The following is an 18,170-nucleotide window of genomic DNA, read 5'->3' on the forward strand; positions in this document are numbered from 1 at the left end:
ATGATGTACAGAATTCAGAGAAGTGCTATAGTTAGAATTTTGGTTTTCTTATAAAGGTTCCAGATCAGGACTAGCCGAGTGAAGAGGCCCATAGGGCCTGGGACCCTGGGAGGGTCCTGGACTCAGGACGGGGAGGTGGCTGTACCGGGCCAGGTGGGTGGACAACTATCTCCATATGCGCCAACATCCGTTAGCCCACTAACACAGTTGCAGTGATGTTTCCTAAGAAAGGATGTTATGAGGAAATAATAGCATTAACATTTTGGAAGCAGGAAGGCAAGGAGATGAGGAATAACTGACCAGGCAGACTTTTGAGCCCAACCCTAAGCCTGACTCGGAGAAAGCTAGAATGAATGTTTCATACCACAGGTTCCTCAAAGGGAGGAAGCTGGAGCCCCAGGAGCTTAGGACCAGCAGTCAGGGGCTGGGGTTAAGTGCAGAGAACTAGGAGAAGCAGGGTTTGAGGGGTAAATGTAAATATGTGAATACATAAACATATGTGAACTACTTTGAACACACAGCAAGCAGTGCTTGTGCTTGGTAAGCAATCTATGAGTGTCTGCAGTTATTGGCACTTTCTGGGTCCCTTGAGGCCTGCTCTGACTCCATTCTGCTGGGCGCCTGCCCCTCTTGCCCCAGCAGAAGTCTGCAGCTTTAGTCTCATGAAAGGGTCACAGAGTGGGTTTCTGGACTGGGGGGCTCCATAACAGTGGAGTGTGGGATGCAGAATGGAAAACAGAAGGATCAAGGACTGATGCCATTGATTTTTATTTTTTAAAAATTTTTAAAGGCTTCTTTAAAACTTTTAAAGTTTATTTATTTTTGAGAGACAGTACGCACACTAGCAGGAAAGGGGGGGGCAGGAGGGAGAGAGAGAATCCCAAGCAGGCTCCACGTGGATGTGGATGGTTAACTGACTGAACCACCCAGGTGCCCAGATGCCATTAATTTTTTAAACTTAAGGACTCCTAGCACCTTTTGCCACTTGGGGCTTAAACCCACTAGCAGCCTGACCCCACCCTCCAGGCAAGAGCCTGGAAGATTCCTCTCTGGGGAGTCTGAGTAGCCCAAGAGGAAAAATCTAAAGACATGGCCAGCAGCTTGAGGGTCCCTTGGTAAACAGCCTGCCCAGAACCCCTACCATATGAGCACACGCTTGCTTGGCTAATGAGGAAGTGCCACTGAGATGGGCTGTTAGGGGCGGTGCCTGTGAAGAGTAAATTAAAGAACTCTGGGTGGAAGGAATGGTATAACAAATGTGCAGAGACGGGCTATGGAGAGGTTTTGAAGAGTGGTGTGAGTAGGGCACGGGGCCAGGGAGTAGGGCAGGAAGAGATAAGGGAAAAATAGAGGAGGCTCAAAAAGGCTGTCTGGGCCCAACAGGTGTTTGAGAAAGGCACTGAGAAGAATGGGAACCAATGAGCTAACCAAGGCCAGCTGTAGGGGATGGAAGTTAATTTGGTAGATAATGAGGAGTCTGAGGAGAGTCTGGAAACAGGAGAGTGACGTCTAGAACTGAGTTAGACTGAAGGAAGAATTCATTCAGGAGCCAGACACTGTGAGAGGTGATGGAAGGTCGCACCAAGACCAATTGGGAAACTCTCAGATGAACCCGTGTCCATATGCACTGGAGGAGGAGGAGATGGAGGGTTAGAAAACGGAAATTGCTAGAAAAGGGGTGGAGCCCTTTGGATGGGAAACAAGAACTCTGATGGAACGCAGGAGGAAGAGTTGAGCAAGAGAGAAAGAAAGCAGCCACCAACCTATCCGGATGAAAACAAACACCTTAAACAGGACAGGGGCCTTCAAACGTTAGGAAACTTTTTGGCAGGTTTCTCCTCCTTAAGCAGCATTAACATGGGAATTTGGCAAAGATTTCTTTCCCTTTCCCAATGCTGTGGTGTTTTCAGCTGAAAACAGTCTCATGGACGCATCAACTGGGTACCAAGCGACTGACAAACGAAGGAAGTTTGGGAAGTTGGTTTTCCCAGCAAGTGTTTGTCTTTGGAAATTCTTCTCCCTTCAGCCTTCTGCACAAAGACGTCCCTGACGTAGATGACAATGTCCAACCTCTCGTGAGGGGAGTTGGTGATGCCAGTAAAGTATCTGGTAAAGGAAGCAGGACATCCTGCTCAGAGGATGCTCTTCTCTTGCATGCCTGCGAACTTGGGATTTATTCCCTACTCTTTTCTCTGAATGTAGGCATGCAGCATCTTGGTTACAAGTGCAAATAGTTGTCTGGAAAGAGAAGCTAAAAGTTCATTACTAACCATTCATACTTTGGTTCACTTAGCAGGGCCCCAAGGAAGGAACAGGTTAATAATAATAAATAATAATAAATGCTAATCGCACTTCAGAATCCGTTGAAGACCTTCTTACCCATTATCTTAATCCTCCAAGTAACACTTGAGGGCCTTACAGGATTATTATATCTCTCTTACAGAGAGGTGAAGGGACTTGCCCAAGAATACATGGGTGCTTGTTGTTGGCAGAAGTGAAAGTTGCACTCAGGGCTCCCAATGTCCAGTTTGGGGCCCCTTCCTGGGTGTGCATGGTGGGGTGGGGGCTGTGACAGCCCAGGTGTGGGCAGTATGCCAGGGTAATGTGCAGAGGGGAGGGTATCCAGATGGCCTGAGGGAACAAGAACCAGGAAGCTCCTTTGGGTATACAACCACTGGCTAGGGTTGAAGCCATAATCAGGATCCCCTAACTTCTACCCATTGTCAAGGCCTCTTCCCTCAGCTCTGTGTGAGACAGAATAAAGAGGAGAAAAGAATAGTGTGCAGCAAACACCAGGCTGATGGGTAGTACCCATCAATCCCAAACCCAGCCCTCCATCCTGATTCTTTGCTCCCCTGGAGAACCAGCTCTATGATTAGTACAACCTCCAGATTTCCCTGCGAGAGGGAAGATCGCTGTGTAAGAGCTTGGCCCCTTTGAGGAAGTCTGTCCTGACAACATGTGCCAACCCTAGCTCATGGTTCAAGGTCGCTGAGGTGCTCAAAGCTGGGAGTTGACTCACTTATCGGTGAGCCCATGGTCAGTGGTAAACATGGAGGCCCTTCTTGGTATAGGAGCTGGATGCTCTCCACAATAGACCTGCCTTGCAAGCTCAGGCCCTGGGCAGATGCTCATAGGAACTATGTCTGAAAGAAACAAGGACGTGGCCATAACTCTGGATTTGAACTCCTAGATCCAAGATAAGCTGCCTCTTGAAGCCAAAGCTACCCTCCCTAAAGCCTCCATGGGAGATCCACGCAGAGAGGAAAGACCCAGGAGAAGGGACAATTTATAATTAATAGGGGCTTTAACCTGACCTCGGGCGTGGACATCAGCAAGACCTCCTTTACATTCAAGGCCAAAGTGCTCTTTGGAGCTGGGCCCCTTTGGGGATTCAAAGAGCACTCTGAGGGCCCCCTTCCATTCTCTCTCATGCACACAGCGTATGCATACCCACTCAGCAGGATATAGGCCCAATGCCTCTTACCTAAGGACCTTCGCTGGAGAACCATGACCCATAATGAAACTGGATGGCCACTTCTTCATCCCTTTCCAGCATGCCTCAGAGGGGAAGAATAAGAGACTGCGAAGAGCCACCCCTGACCCCACCCTCAACTCAGACCACATCTCCAGCATATCATTTGAAAATAAATAACCATTAAAAATTAGTGAGACAGGAATTCATCTGTGACCCACTGGAACATCTTTCATGCTTTAATGTTCTTGATGGCCTAGTGAATGCAATTTAATTCAACACAGCACTGTGAGGGGCTGATCCGAGTCAGGCTCAGGGGTGGGTGCTGATGATACAAAGGGGTTCCACATGATCATTCAGAGAAGTGGTCACAGTGTGGTCAAAGAAACACACACACAACTTGTTACCACTTGGGCCAGTGCTAAGGTAGAGCTAGGGGAGAGTAGGGGAAGCATGATCATTTCTGGACAGAGGGGAAAAGTTTACACAGCAGGCTCACAGAGGAAGAGATGTGTGGGTCAGGCCTTTGGGCCTCTCCTGGGAAGGATTCATGACTGAAGGAGAGAAGTGAAATGCAGGTGTGTTTGAATAAAGATGCGGGCTCTGGGAGGGCTGATACATGGCATATGTCAGGAAATAAGCCAGCTGTGATCCAGTTAGATCCGGGGCCCATTAAAAAAAAAAAAAAAAAAAAAAAGGATTAGGACAGGGAAGGGAAGAGAGAGAGGCTTAGAAAGAGGACTTACAATATTGAACACTTGGACACTGTTAGACCTGACTAGTTTCTTCCCTAGGAGTAGCATCCACGGTGAGAAATGCATTGAACCAGGGAGACCATTCCTAGCTCTGGCACTCACAGTAGGGGGGACCTTGGATAAGTGAGTCCCTTCCTGGGTCTCAGCTAATACCTGTATAGAACAGGAGTGGATGCTTGCCATTGGTGGTATTTGACACCACATCCCTCCTAGCAGGAAACATCATGGCCCCATGATGGGGGGGGGGGGGGAGTTGAAGGAGGCTTAGTAAGGGATCGTTTATAAAGGGATAGGCACAAGGAAAGGAACCAAGGATTGGTAAAATGCCAGGGATTTGAAACATCTGGAGAGGCAAGGAGATAAGACTATTGGCTGTGAGAGAGAGCTGCCTGACCAGACCTGTAGCCTTCGATAGAGAATGGAGCCAACTGCCAGCTGGGATAGGGAGAAATACCCTGTCCTCTAGCCACCCTCCAGTGCCTCTCAGCCAGACACACGCAAAGGCAGAGGGCAAGAGAGCCGGCTGAGGCAGTGTGTGGAGGTCAGCTTCCCACACAGAGCAGGGCTGGGAAAGGAGCAGGAGGAGGCAATAGAGAATATCTCACATGGGTAGTCAACTGACCAATTTATTTGAAGAGTTATATGCATATTTTAATGCGTAACAAAAGCAAGGTAGCCACACATCAAAGCTATGAGTTCACAGCTGTCATTTTTTTAGGGTAAGGCTAAAGCGGACCTTTAAAAGTTACAAGTTAGACAGTTGAAAGAAAAATATTAAGTGGTAGTACGGGTGGTACAGGAATATGGCAAAAATCACAAAGATGGCATTCATGAAACTGAACTTCAGGAAATTCTGATTCTCACCACTCTCGGATCATGACCTGAGCTGAAATCATGGGTCAGATGCTCAACCGACTGAGCCACCCAGGCACCCCTCCATCAAGGGGATTTTAAAAACTGTGATACTTCCATACTATGCAGCAATGAAAATGAACACATCTAAGCCTCATGCAGCAAGATGAAGTTCCCAAACCCAACGTGAATGAAGGAAACCAGATACAAAGAATCCGTACTGTAGATTTCTTTTATGTAAAGTTCCAAGACTAGCTAAACAAATCTAAGGGGTGGAGGTCAGAAGAGTGGCTACCATCACAGAAGGAAGGTGAGGGTAGTGACCAGAAGGAACCACAAGGTAGGCTTCGGGAAGGTCAGCAATGTTCCATTTCTTGACCCGTTTTTGACATGGTATGTTCATTTAGAGATAATTCATTGAGTTTTGCATTTATGATTTTGGAACTTTTTGCTAGGTCTCTTATACTTTAGTAAAAAAAATATTATTTTAAGTGTATATAAAAGGGAAAAGCTATGATTTTTCCTTGTTGACTCTAGGGAAATGGTCATAAAGGATGCGTGTCACTTTGGGATAAGCAGAGGTGACGCGTTTCTAATGATCAAAGGCTTGGTCACTTCTCCCATTTCCACCAACTCCCTTCTCCTACCTCCCTCAACTTCCTTCCATTCTTGGTAGAGCTCCTGCCATCGATAAACATTTCACAGATGCCCATTGGACTGGCAATAATAGAGCCCTATTTTCTAAATCTGATTTGTCTGGTTGACCAGATGATTGACATTAGCCACTGTTGGAATTTCCCTCCTCCTTCCAGGTGATAGTAGAAGAACTCTAGACTTTATATGGTATAGGAAAATAGGTCAAGGGCCTCCTCCTCTGCCCATGTTGGTGCTGTTGTTACCATTTAGCTTTATGTCTGGTTCTAGACTCCAAGGCTCCAGGGCTCACAGAGATGCCCTCATCACATTCAGGCCAGCCATGGGCTTGACCACAGGACCTCTAGTTTCCTGCCCAGCTGTGGCATTTAGTGGTCAGTACATGGCCATCTTCAGGCATTTCTTTAGAAGGTTCTTTACGGGGCGCCTGGGTGGCGCAGTCGGTTGAGCGTCCGACTTCAGCCAGGTCACGATCTCGCGGTCTGTGAGTTCGAGCCCCGCGTCAGGCTCTGGGCTGATGGCTCGGAGCCTGGAGCCTGTTTCCGATTCTGTGTCTCCCTCTCTCTCTGCCCCTCCCCCGTTCATGCTCTGTCTCTCTCTGTCCCAAAAATAAATAAACGTTGAAAAAAAATTTTTTTTAAAAAAATAGAAGGTTCTTTACCTCCTAGGGCATTTTAGGGGAACTGGGTAAAGGTCTCAGCTTTTCTAGGAGGCCATCCACTCCAGGTTGGGCAAGGGAAACCCAAATCCCCAGGGTACAGCAATCCTGAGGGGGTGCAGGGAGGAACGATACTTCTGATTCTTTTGAGAATGAGATTTGGGGGAGCGGGAAGAAGGACGCTAATTTCTTACCACGTTGTTTAGCCTACCCTCTGAAAGCCAGGCCATGTGCTCTATCTTGTGGCATGTTCAGAGAAGATAAGGTCCCCACCTGTAAAAACTTCACAGCCTCATTGGTAATATGAGAGCATCCCTGAGTAAAGAAACAAAACCAAACCTGACAGGACAGGATAACTTTTGAAGAGGCGGCAGAGCTGGGACCAACTTCTCAAGTTGACCTTGCACATGCTTCGGTATTAGTGTTTCCACATCATCACTTTTATCAGTCCAGATGTCACAAACCCTCAGGCCCTCCATGTGGAAGTTTTGTGTCACCATACATTTTGTGATGCAATTTTCTAAAGAAAAAAAAAAAAACGAATTTGTAGCTAAATTTTAAAAACTTAGAAATACAAAACTAACCCAACCCCCAGATTTCTAGCTGCTCTGGAAGACTCTAACGATCTAGCAACACAGGCTGCTCGATTCCCACATGGCAGCAGTGGGAAAGAGCTGAGCAGTGACTGTCCCCTTTAGATGGGACTTTCCAGCTGCATAGTCCCCATAGACTTCTTATGTCTCACACCCAGCCTCCCTCACACATCTGTCTCACCTGCTTGGTCCTGCCCCCAGGCATCCCATCTTATCCTTTTTTTAATTAAAAAAAAAAAAAAACCCTTCATATCTTCCTCCTGCTAGAAGAATAAAGTCCAAACACTTTTGGCTGGCAAATCTTACAAACTCTGGTCCCAATCTAATCTCCCATTGCTCCTCTACACACATTTTTCTCCCAATCATAGGGTACACATGAATGATTCTCATGGTTTTATGTATTCAGGTGGTTGTTTTCTCAGAATCAAGTTTCACTTTTAACTCTTTCACTTGTGTCTTTGATTCCTACTCTCCTTCCAGCATCTGAGATCTTCCAAGATCATTTGCCTTTTATTCAATGTACATCCCTCAGGAATTCCATTATGTAGGGGATGTCCATCAATTTCTGTTGTCAGAAAATGCTTTTATTGTGCCTCTGTTCTTGCAAGATTATACACTTCTAGGTGAACAGTTACTTTCCCCCAGAACTTTGCAGATATGCTTCCCGTCTTCTGGCGACTTTCAGTGTCATTGCTATCTCTCTATAAAGAATCTGTCTTTTCTCTCTGACTGCTTAGGAGATTTTCTTTTTGTCTCTAGCATTCTGCAGCTTCACTGTAATGCATCTCGGATTTCTGTTAATGTTCCTGCTTATCGTATGTCGGGGTTCCTGAATTGTGGGACTATGTTTTTCATCAATTCTGAACATTTTTTAGCCATCATCTCTTCAGTGATTGCCCCTATATCATCTCCCCGATTTTTTCCTTCTTTCTGGAAATCTGACTAGGCATGTGCTAGACCTTTGATTTACCATTCTGTCCACCAGTCTCTTAATCTTATTTAGTTTTTCTAGATAGAACTTTTTTATCTTGGTGCTGTATTTTGACTAATTTCTTTGTATCGATCTCTCAATTGATGCTCATTATATCTTTACTTCTCTCTTATTGTGTTACCTGTTTCTGAGTTATTATTATCAATAATCTACTTCTTTTAGCTCTTAGTACTTTCACTTTCAAGACCTCCTTTTATTTCTGTAAACATTGGACAAACTTACTTGGTATTTTGAATCTTCAAATTCTACTTTGCCGGTGTGATGGGTCTGAGTCCTTATTTCATTTTTTCTGCTGACTTATGAATAGTGGCTTGTTTCTACATGTGGTATTTTAAGTTGCAAACTCATTTCATCAAATGCTGAAAAATCACAATAATATGGCATCATGCAAAGAAAATGATAATTCTCCAGCAACTGAACTCAATGGCATGGGACATTGCAAACTGAGAAAGAACTCAAAACATCTATTATGAAGAAAATCGATGAATACAAGAAAACTCAGAAAGGTATTTCAGGGAACTCAGAGATACAATGAATAAACAGAAGGAGTTCTTTACCAAATAGTCTGAGATTATATATAAAAAAAAAGAACTACGCAGAAGTTCTAGGGCTGAAGAACTCAACAAAAGAGATGAAGAAGGCCTTAGAAAGCAGACGTAAATTGCAAACTCAGGGGTGCCTGGGCGGCTCAGTCAGTTGAGCATCTGACTCTTGATTTCAGCTCAGGTCACGAGGACCCCAGTGTTGTGGGATCGAGCCTTATGTTGGGCTCCGTGCTGAGCATGGAGCCTGCTTAAGATTCTCTCTCTCTTTGTGCCCCTCTCCCCCACTCGGGCACTTGCTTGCTCGCTCTCTCTCAAAAAAAAAAAAAAAAATTACAAACTCAAATTCCTTGGAACTTTGTGGTAACTGTCTTAGGCTTAGATTCAGGTCTAAGCTGGAAGTGATCTGCTGCTTATAGATGCCTAAGAGAACTACCAACCGAAGACCCTTTTAAAAGGATTTTGGTCACAAAGGTGGTATGAATTCTAGCCCCAAATTGGCATAAGGACAGGCTTTTGGTCAGAAATTCTCAGGGGGAACTTTTGTTTTTCTTTCGGCTTCACCCTGAACTAAAATCAGATATCTTCAGGCGAGTAACAAGTCTATGGCACATATGCCACTCTTTCCTTGGGGAGCAAGATCTGACAACATCCACTAAAATTTCCATCACTTGAAGGTTCTGGGTATTCATAAGGATTTCCAATGTAGTCTGACGTCTTGCTTCAGTCTAACTTTGTCTGCTATCTCTGTGGCCCATTTGGCCAGAATTAATGGGGACTCCAAGGTAAAGTCTGGCTCTGACTCACTTCTCTGGATTCCCACTCTCTCATTGCTTCTGCCTCTGAGGGATGTCCTCCCATTCCTGCCATCTCAGCCTTGATGTAAAACATGCTTTTAATAGTTTCCCCAGCGTCTCAGGGATTTTTGACTTGGCAGATTTTGCCAGAATCCACCCTTCCATGTTGTTGCAAACATGGCGCTCACTTTCCTATCATTTTCCAACAGTCTCCCAGAATCCTCGCTCATCCTGTTACCTCTTTCTAGACTGATCTTCTTCACCTTCCCCATTTGCTAAATCTTATTATGGTAGACAGAATTCCAAGATGGTTCCCCAAATCACTAGCCTCTGATGGATGCTACTTGAACACTATATTCAATTGAACACTAAGCTAATGTTGCTGTGAAGACATTTTTCAGATGTAACTAATGTCCTAAGCCAGTTGATCTTAAAATAAGGAAATTATCTGGGTGAGTGGGTCTGACTTAATCACATGAGGTTTTGGAAAGCAGAAAGTTTTGTCTATTGGTAGTAGAAAAGAAAGTCATACAGCCGTGCTCTGGCTGGCCTGGAAGAAAGCAAATATCTGTGTTAAGAACTTTCTATGGGGCCACATGGCAAGAAACCATGGGCAGCCCCTAGGAGCTGAGGGTGGTGATTTGGGGCCAACAGCTTGTAAAAAAAACCCCAAGGACCTCAATCCTGTAACTGCAAGGAAAGAAATTCTGCCACAAACCGGTGAGCTTGAGTGAACACTCTGAGCCCACTTGAGAACCACAGCCCTGGCCCACAACTTGATTTCCGTCACGTGAGACCCTGAGCAGAGAATTCAGTTACACAGTAACTGGACTTAAACTGTGAGACAATTTGAGTTGTTTTAATCTGCTAAATTTGTGGTAAGTTTTTACACAGCAGTAGAAAATGAACACAGCCCTAAACTAATATACCCACCTTATACTTCAAAGCCAAATTCAATTTTCACCCCTCCAAGATGTGTCTTTGAGCTCTGAGGCCGGTCTAGCCGGTGGCCCTCCTCCTCACCCCCGCCTGCCATGCTCTCATGACTCTTAATAGTCCTTCTGTTATATCTCCTTGTGTTACTGGTTTTGCTTGTTCATCTGTTTTAAAGGTCTTTCTCTCCAGTTAGACCATTTGACCTTCAGAGAAAGGACCGTTTCTTAGGTCAACTCCAGCGTCTGATGGCCAGGGTTCAATCCCAGCTTTGCTACTTCTTAGCCATGTGAACTTTGACTTTTTCATTTCCCTAAGTTTCTACAAGCCTCAACTTCCTTATGTAAGATATGGGGGTAAGAAGACCCTACCTCAAAGGGCTGTTATGAAGATAAAATGAAATCATTTTTGTACAGCACTTCACACAATACCTGGCACATAATAGGCCCTTGGCACATGTTTGTGCAATGAATATATGGGTGAAGGAAGGATGGAATGAGAGCCTGCACATGTGCCTGAATATGTGTCTGTGTGGAACTGTTTCCTCAACCTAAGCCACCCTGTCAACAGACAGCCTTCCCCTGATGTTTCCCTTGTTTGTTTTACTCCTGCTTTTCCCGTGATTGCTCACAGGAAACATTCCTAGAAAAACCTCAAGGGATTGGCTTCCTTTGTGCTTTAGGGCAGCAGCCGGTCTGTATTCTGTTGGCCACAGCTGCGCTCCAGCCCCTGGGGACTGAGGGAGGGACAACGTCTCAGAAGGAAGAGGATGGGAGCCAAACAGCAGGTGAAGTTCACCAAGAGAAAAATAGAAAGACAATACTTGGGAGGGAACCCCCCCAAACCAGCCGATGGTAGAGGAGTAGGGATCCCTGACCCCCACCCCCCTGGCCCCTGCCTCACACACAGCCTCAGTCTTGGCTGCTACAACTGCCCTCTCTCCTTTCCTTCTGGCCACCTACAAAATAGTCACATCGGCATCACCCCTAACAGCTTCGAAGATGCCAGGCCCTAGGGAAGGCACAGCTCCTGTCTTGGTGTCAGATGAGAGCCATTTGGCAGGCGAAAAGAAACAGGCCATCTGGAAAAGCCTCTGAGACCTCAGTAATTTGAACCAATGACTCCCTTCAGTTTTATTTATTGTAAAAAACAACATTATAACAACATGAAAGGACATCTCTTACAAAGGAAAAAAAGATTACTCATGATCCTGCTACCCTAATGCCACAACTGTTTTCTTTTTCCAAGCGCTCTTCTCGCCTTTTTTTTTTTTTTTTTGGCCACATAATAGAAGTTTGCATGCAATCTGTGTCCCCTTTTTTGTTTTCACTTAATGTGATATCTCTCAAGCCTTTTCTAGTATTGACCTAAATCTAGTGTTGGTCTCTCTCAATCTCTCTCTCTGAGCTGCATATATTCCAACGGCTCTGACGGAGGCATAATTAATGATTCCTTAACCCTTGGAGATTCTTGCCCATCCCCTTGAATCTTTGAGGTTGGCTGTTGGCAAAACTGTAAATGAAAGGAAGTTTGTTTTCCGGGCCCATCTGCCTCCCTGATCTTCCTTCCCTGCTAGCCCAATTTTAGCCCAAGACTTCTCTTGCCATATCCTGGTGCCAACCTGCTCTCTGAGCCTGTGCCCCTATTCAAGGGCTATTAAAAATAATATCGTTCTATTTTTTCCTTCAAAGAAGAGCAATACATGCTTGTGTTGTCCAATTTGAGAAATGCATAAAAGCAAAAGAAAGTTAAAACCTGCTGCCACTTTGCTGTTCAAGATCAGATGCCTCTGTTCCTCATCACTCTCCAAAGTATTGTTGGCACTTTTGACCCCACTTGTCTGTGTCAGGTCCCTTTTCCCCCAGACCCTGCTCTGCCTTCACTAACCTGTACTGATGACATGATGAAAAAGTTTATTCATGAATGAATAAACCCTAGAAAGTATGCTACCTTGAGGCCCTGGGCATCTATTTAGGTAAACATATTCATAAACAGGTATACAATGCATCAAGGGGGCACCTGAGTCTGGCTAGTTTAACCCACTGGAGACTTCACTGGCTCATTAAACTGGAGCATACACAGGTAGGATGGGCTGCAGGGCTGGTTTGATCTAGTAGCTCAAAAATGTCATAAAGGCAATGGTTTCTTTCTAGCCTCTGTCTTTGCTTCCCTCAGCATGATTCTCTTCTAAGGTAAATTCTTCTTGTTGCCTAAAATGGCTGCCTTATCAGCGGCTACTAAGGCTACTTATTGCCTGACTCCTGTCTAGCAGGAGATGAGAGCATCTCTCTCCCACCATCCAATAAATACCTAAGGTTTTCTCTGACTGGATCAGTCTGGTTCTGATGGCCGCCCATGAATCAATCTTAGGGGCAAGGAGGATGGGATCTCTCTGGGTGGTTTGGACCAGCAGGTCTCAAACTCTGGTCTTAGGACCCTTTACACTTCTAAAAATTACTGAGGATCCTAAAGAATCTTTTTAATGGAGGTTTAATCTATTGATATTTGACAAATTAGAAATTAAATGTAATTTAATTTAAATTAATAAAATAAATCATAAAAATAAAATTACATGTTTTAAAAGTTAAAAAATAATTATGTTTTAAAAAGTAATAGCCCAAAAAAAACCACAAAAAAACAACTATGTTTTCCAAAACAAAAAGATGGTGAGAAAAATGGCTTTTTCCCCCCTTTATTTTTAATTTGCAAGTCCCTTTAAGTCTGGTTTAATAGAAGACAGCTGGATTTTCATATCTGCTTCTGTATTCAATCTGTTGCAAATTGTTCTGGTTAAAGTACATGAAGAAAATCTGCTTCACATCAATATGTAATTAGAAAAGGGAGGAGTATTTTGATAGATCTTTTTTGAAGTTTATTTTATTTATTTTGAGAGTGAGAGAGAGAGCACGCATGGGGGAGGGGCAGAGAGAGAAGAAGAGTGAGAATCCCAAGCAGGTTCCATGCTGTCAGTGCAGAGCCCCACACAGAGCTCAGTCTCACCAACTGCGAGATCATGACCTGAGCCGAAACCAAGAGGTTTCACACTTAACTGAGGTTGGACACTTAACTGAGCCACCCAGGTGCCCCGATAGCTTTTAAAGGGTGCCTTTTTTGGTACTATACCAAAATTCTACAAGAGGTAATTCCTTAAAGGTTTGTTGCATTGTGAAATTGAAAACCTTATCCATAAACTTTTCATACTGTCAAATTAAAATCCATTGTCTGCCTTGCATTTAGAATTCATCTTTTACCCATGTGTGATTTTGTAACATCATGCATTAGCGATTTGGAAAACACTGATTCACTGAGTAAATGCAGGTCTTATAAATGTTGGCACATTATACATGAGCCAATATCCCCAAGTCACATTTGTTAACATCACCATTCGTCACATCAGAAAAGTCCTTAAATATTGAGAAGCTGTCTCAGGGTGATAAGTTTTCCAAAATTCTAAATTTCTTTTGAAAGCTGGAATTTTTTCATCATTGGCCCAACAAATAGTCCATTGTTTTCCTTGAAGAGACAGGCTCACTTAACTGATTGTCAAGGAAATGTCTACCAAATAATCAAGTTGAAATAACCATAATTTGTCAGTTGCTTTCTCAAGTGAAAATGGTGTTGCGTGAAAAAAACAAAAACAAAAAAACCCCAAAAAACCCAAACCAGCCAGTTCAGCTTGCGGCTGCACACGTGCTCTCCCTTAGACAACCACCAGGCTCTGGTTTGCAGTGGAAGGGTTTTATGTGCCTTTCCCATTTTGTTATATAAAATATTAAAAAGATATGTGCTCAAGGGTTGAGATTTTAATAAATTTAGTAATATGCATTGCTCCATCAAGACCATTCTTAAATGACACTGCATTTTTTTAATTAAAAGTTTTTGTGTTTGTGTTTTTATTTTTGGTTTTTTACCATTAGTGCGGTAATGAAGCCTATTAGTACAGTTCGGTGCCACTACCCTGATTTGTGAAGGCACCAGTAGTTTTGCACCATCAATGCGAAAGGCAAACTATGTATTAGATAATTATGAAATAACTTTGACTTCAGAGATTCCCTGAAAGGTCCTCAGGGACCCCTAGGTGTCCATGGACCATAGTTTGAGAACTGCTGACCTAGACCAGTCAGAGCCCGCTCACAGAGCTAAGAGTGGGGCAATCTTACCTAAACCACATGTTGCATCACAGAAGGGAAGGGTGGAATGAATGTCGGGGTAACACAATGCCTAAGTAATGAACGTAAGGAACTAAAGAATTATAAAATCGTGGTAGCTGTCCCAGATTTACCAACAGTTTGGCCACTGTGCTAGTCAGGGTCCTGAGCTTTTCTGAGACCAGCCACTGACTTGAAGAGATTCCAGGTAAGGCTTTGAGGTCGAGGGGCTGATCCTAATTTACGGTTTGAGGATCTCTGTCTCTATCCAGAACAGTAGCAGAGGCTCTGCAGCTAGTAAAAAGGGTGTTTTAGGTCAGGGCTTGTCTTGTCCCACAAGTCAGCTTCTCTTCCCACCAAATGTGAATGGGGTGAATGAGGCAGCGGGTGCAGGGTAAGCTTACCAGTGGTCTGGTTAGGCTGGAACAGGAGGCAGTTTTGAGCTCCTTTTCTTTGTCACACCCACCTTGCACCCAGTCCTCCAAGCCGGAAGGCTGATCCTTATGTCCAACCTTAATGCTCTCACAGCATTTTTCAGACAAGAAGTATCTGGGAGAAAGGGAAAGAGCAGCTAAGGCAAAGAGAGGTAAAGTGTCTGACCAAGCAGGCTGGCCTTGGGCAGGTCTCCAAGAGAGAAGTGGTGAGGTGCTCAGCATTCTCCCTGCAGCTGTCCCTGACCCCAGCAGCTGCTCTGCCTGGCCAGCCTTGGCCACTCCACTGGATTTAGATCTCCCAGTGACAGCTTTTCCTCTAATATTTTCAAAATGCTCCAGTATTCTCACCTTAGAATAACTTGGAAACATTTTTATGGCAAAATCCCTTTGGAAAGTATGACAACAGAGTCCCCCCCTCCCCTCTTCCTTTCCAAGATTTCCCTCCGGACCTTTGTTACCCAGATATAACATTTTTTTCCAGCACCCCCTGCCCCACTGGGGAAAGAACACAGACACTGCCAAACTCTGGTGCTTTGCAATCCCTGTACAAACTGTTGCAAAAAAGATTGACAAAATTCTAAGTTTTCACAAATATATTTGGCTTAGTTTCTAGGATCTTCCGTTTTAAACCAGAACCGGTAACACAGGCACATGACTGCAATGCACTGTATCTGTAACCTAAAAGGAAATTCTGAAAGCAGACCAATGAGTTCACTGAGGAGTCAACAAGTCCCAAGGCACAGAAATGTTGCAGACGCATTATACACCCTTGGGTGTTCTAAAGAAATAACATATCAGCGCTTTAAACTCCTTTTAATTCTTGAATTTGGGGATTCACGAATATTTATGCTTTAAAAGTCTGTATGACATTTCTTTTCCAGATTCAAGGGAGACTCCTGAGATATGGAAAGGGGGACTCCAAGCGCAGGTTCTGATCCCTGCTCTGCCACCAGATGTCCCAATGAATTAGGTACCTCACTTATGCTTTCCGGGCCTCAATTACCCATCTGATACCAATAGGTAATCAGCACTACTAACCTTTTCTCGGACACGTGTAACAAAAATAAAGATGTTCTGCAAGTCCTCCCCGCTCCCCCACGCCCAGGCTGCCCTCCTGCAGCTCTCAAGGTCTCACGACCCAAGGAACTCTGAACAGTGGGGGGGGGGGGGGGGGGGGGGGGGTTGTGCAGGCAAGTAAAGCACGTGACTATGAAAAGCCCCTTCATTCACCGACTCCGCATCTACCAGTCCTCTGCGCAGTAAAAGCCTGTAACAAGTCCAAATGCACCTTTTGTTCCCTCCACCGCCTAACGGCACGTAGAGTTCAAGAGGGCTGTGGGGGCCCACTGTCCCCGGTACGTCCTGCCGAAGGCGCCCGGCTCCCCGAACCACAGTGGGTGGAGGCGTTGCGCGTCCCGGGGGCGGGGCCGCCGCGGGACCCCCCCCCCTCGCGAGCTCTGATTGGTCTCTCTTGTCCTCGTGACGCTCGGCCCCGCCCGCGTCCCTCCTCCGCATCCGCGCGGGGGAGCGGACAGTCTGGTGCTGAATGGGCGCGAGCGCTGCGCCGGGGGCGGGCGGGGGCGCGGGGCCCTGGACTGGAGGCCGGCCGGCGCCCCCTCCCTAGCATGCGGACGAAGGCGGCCGGCGGCGCGGAGCGGCGTCCCCTGCAGCTGCGAACGGAGGCGGCGGCGGCGGCAGCGGCGGCGGCACCTGCCGGCCGAGGTAAGTGGCGCAACCCCCTTCTCGGCGTAGCGGGGCCCGCGGGCTGGGGGCGGCGGTGGCCATCAGTCCCTAACCCTGCCTGGCTGGGGCTTGGCGGCTCCTCCCCGGCCCCGCGGGCGGCTCCCAGGGCACGGCGCCCCTGGACGCGCCTCGCGGGGGCGCGGGCTGGGAGTCGTGGCTCCGGGCCGCGTGGACGGGGCAGGGGGCGCCGCGGCCCACGCAAGTGTGGACGCGGTGGAGGCTCAGGGGTGAACCGCCAGGTTGTCGAGTCCAGCCGCAGTGGCCCTTTCTCCCCCGGTGTTCCGCAGCGGCTCGGGGTTTAATTCATTGCTGGAAGCTTCCGAGCCAGCAGAGCCGAGTTAACTCATTTCCCTGGGACGGGATTGGGGGACCCTCTGCAGTGTAACTAGCAGCTCCCAAAACTGCCCTTTGCATCCTTCCATAAGACGGGATGTGTGGCGTCTGTACGTAGAAATTCGCCAGTGACCTTCCTTGCCCCCCTCTGCAGCCAGCCCTACGAAAGAGACACGTTTTGGTGACCGTTTGCTTTCCTCTGAATTGTAAGCAGTGACTTGACATAGGCATGCATTCATTATACGCCTTTAGTGTGTAAATAACTCAAGGATTTTGGAGAGCATCTCTCAGAGGTGCGGGGCTAATAGGGAGAGGCGGGGGCTTGTCTCTACCCCACACCAGCTGGGTGACCTTGGCCAATACATATCCCCTTGAGGGGCTCTGTTTCCTGGTCGCTACTGGGAAGCTTGAGCTGCTGCTGATGGCTGTGGTCCCTTTCAGGCCTCTGGTTCAGTGGTTCTGACCGAATAATGTGTTTACCCGTTAAAGGGGTCCTACAAATCAGCTGACTTGAAAGATGAATTTTATGTTCTCATGTCTTAATTCGTGTAGGTGGCCTTTGCTTAATTACGGATCGCTCTTTTAAAAGAGAAGATAGTTTTTTGTGCTGCGTTTCGCATCCTTGACTTGCCTGCTTGTGGTGCCAAGCACCCAGCTCAGTCCTGGGGTTACAAAGAGGAAGAAGACTCATCTCCTGCCCTCTGGTGTTTAGCCTCACTCTCCTCTTGTTTTATAACTGCTAATCCTCTTCCACAGAGGGATGCGTTTCCTGAAACTGTGAGGAAGAGGAATTCATGTCTGTTGAGTGAAGGGGCACAGACTCAAAAACATGATGGGTTGTGGTTTCACTTGTGTAATCCGGAAAGCTGGACAGTTTAGAAGAATGTCTTACATTTCTAGTCTTAGAGCCAGGATCACCTAAATTCCAACACATGCTTAGACAGGAGAGAGTGCTGTGAACTGCCAGAGCACTATAACCAAGATGTCATGGTTCTTTTTCCATGTCTGTCCATTATGTGAGTGCTGCTGTTTCTGTAAGATGAAATGGACCTTATTTGTGATTAGCAGCCATTTCTTCCTCTAAGCCAGAAAAGAAATGAGTGAGATGGGAAGGTATGAGGGAGTTAATGGAAGTGTGAGAGGGCCAACAGGCGTATATTCTAAAAAGTCATTTTATGGTTACCTATTTTGAAAATGCTTATAATTTTGGCCCAGATGGCCAAGTTAGTCCCATGCTGTTTGGCAGCAGTGAGGGGAGTTTA

The 18,170-nt window shown here is 46.0% G+C and overlaps 1 protein-coding gene and 1 long non-coding RNA gene across 10 annotated transcripts in view; one reads left to right on the top strand and one right to left on the bottom strand.

Annotated features, from left to right (window-relative positions):
* Positions 1 to 16,239, bottom strand: part of LOC121044505 (uncharacterized) — a 29,600-nt gene extending 13,361 nt beyond the window's left edge. Inside the window, exons 1-4 of one of the 4 annotated variants that reach the window (XR_005797332.1) lie at positions 16,121 to 16,237; positions 14,803 to 14,947; positions 8,201 to 8,337; positions 6,734 to 6,914 (exon numbers count right to left, since the gene is read on the bottom strand). This is a non-coding gene — a long non-coding RNA (uncharacterized LOC121044505). Of the gene's footprint in view, positions 1 to 6,382; positions 6,915 to 8,200; positions 8,338 to 14,802; positions 14,948 to 15,870; positions 16,098 to 16,120 lie in introns of those variants that run through there. The other 3 variants (XR_005797334.1, XR_005797331.1, XR_005797333.1) reach the window with 3 other exon arrangements.
* Positions 16,240 to 16,377: 138 nt separating this feature from the next.
* Positions 16,378 to 18,170, top strand: part of ST3GAL5 (ST3 beta-galactoside alpha-2,3-sialyltransferase 5) — a 50,760-nt gene continuing 48,967 nt past the window's right edge. For 2 of the 6 annotated variants that reach the window (XM_040496862.1, XM_040496864.1), the window contains exon 1: positions 16,383 to 16,554. In XM_040496862.1, coding sequence (XP_040352796.1) covers positions 16,458 to 16,554 — 97 coding nt within the window. In that variant the 5' untranslated portion in view covers positions 16,383 to 16,457. Of the gene's footprint in view, positions 16,555 to 18,170 lie in introns of all 6 variants that reach the window. The other 4 variants (XM_040496861.1, XM_040496863.1, XM_040496858.1 and 1 more) reach the window with 4 other exon arrangements.

The sequence above is a fragment of the Herpailurus yagouaroundi genome, unplaced genomic scaffold (genome assembly GCF_014898765.1).
Source record: "Herpailurus yagouaroundi ecotype Mexico unplaced genomic scaffold, PumYag 188, whole genome shotgun sequence".
In the NCBI taxonomy this organism is placed as follows: domain Eukaryota; kingdom Metazoa; phylum Chordata; class Mammalia; order Carnivora; family Felidae; genus Herpailurus; species Herpailurus yagouaroundi.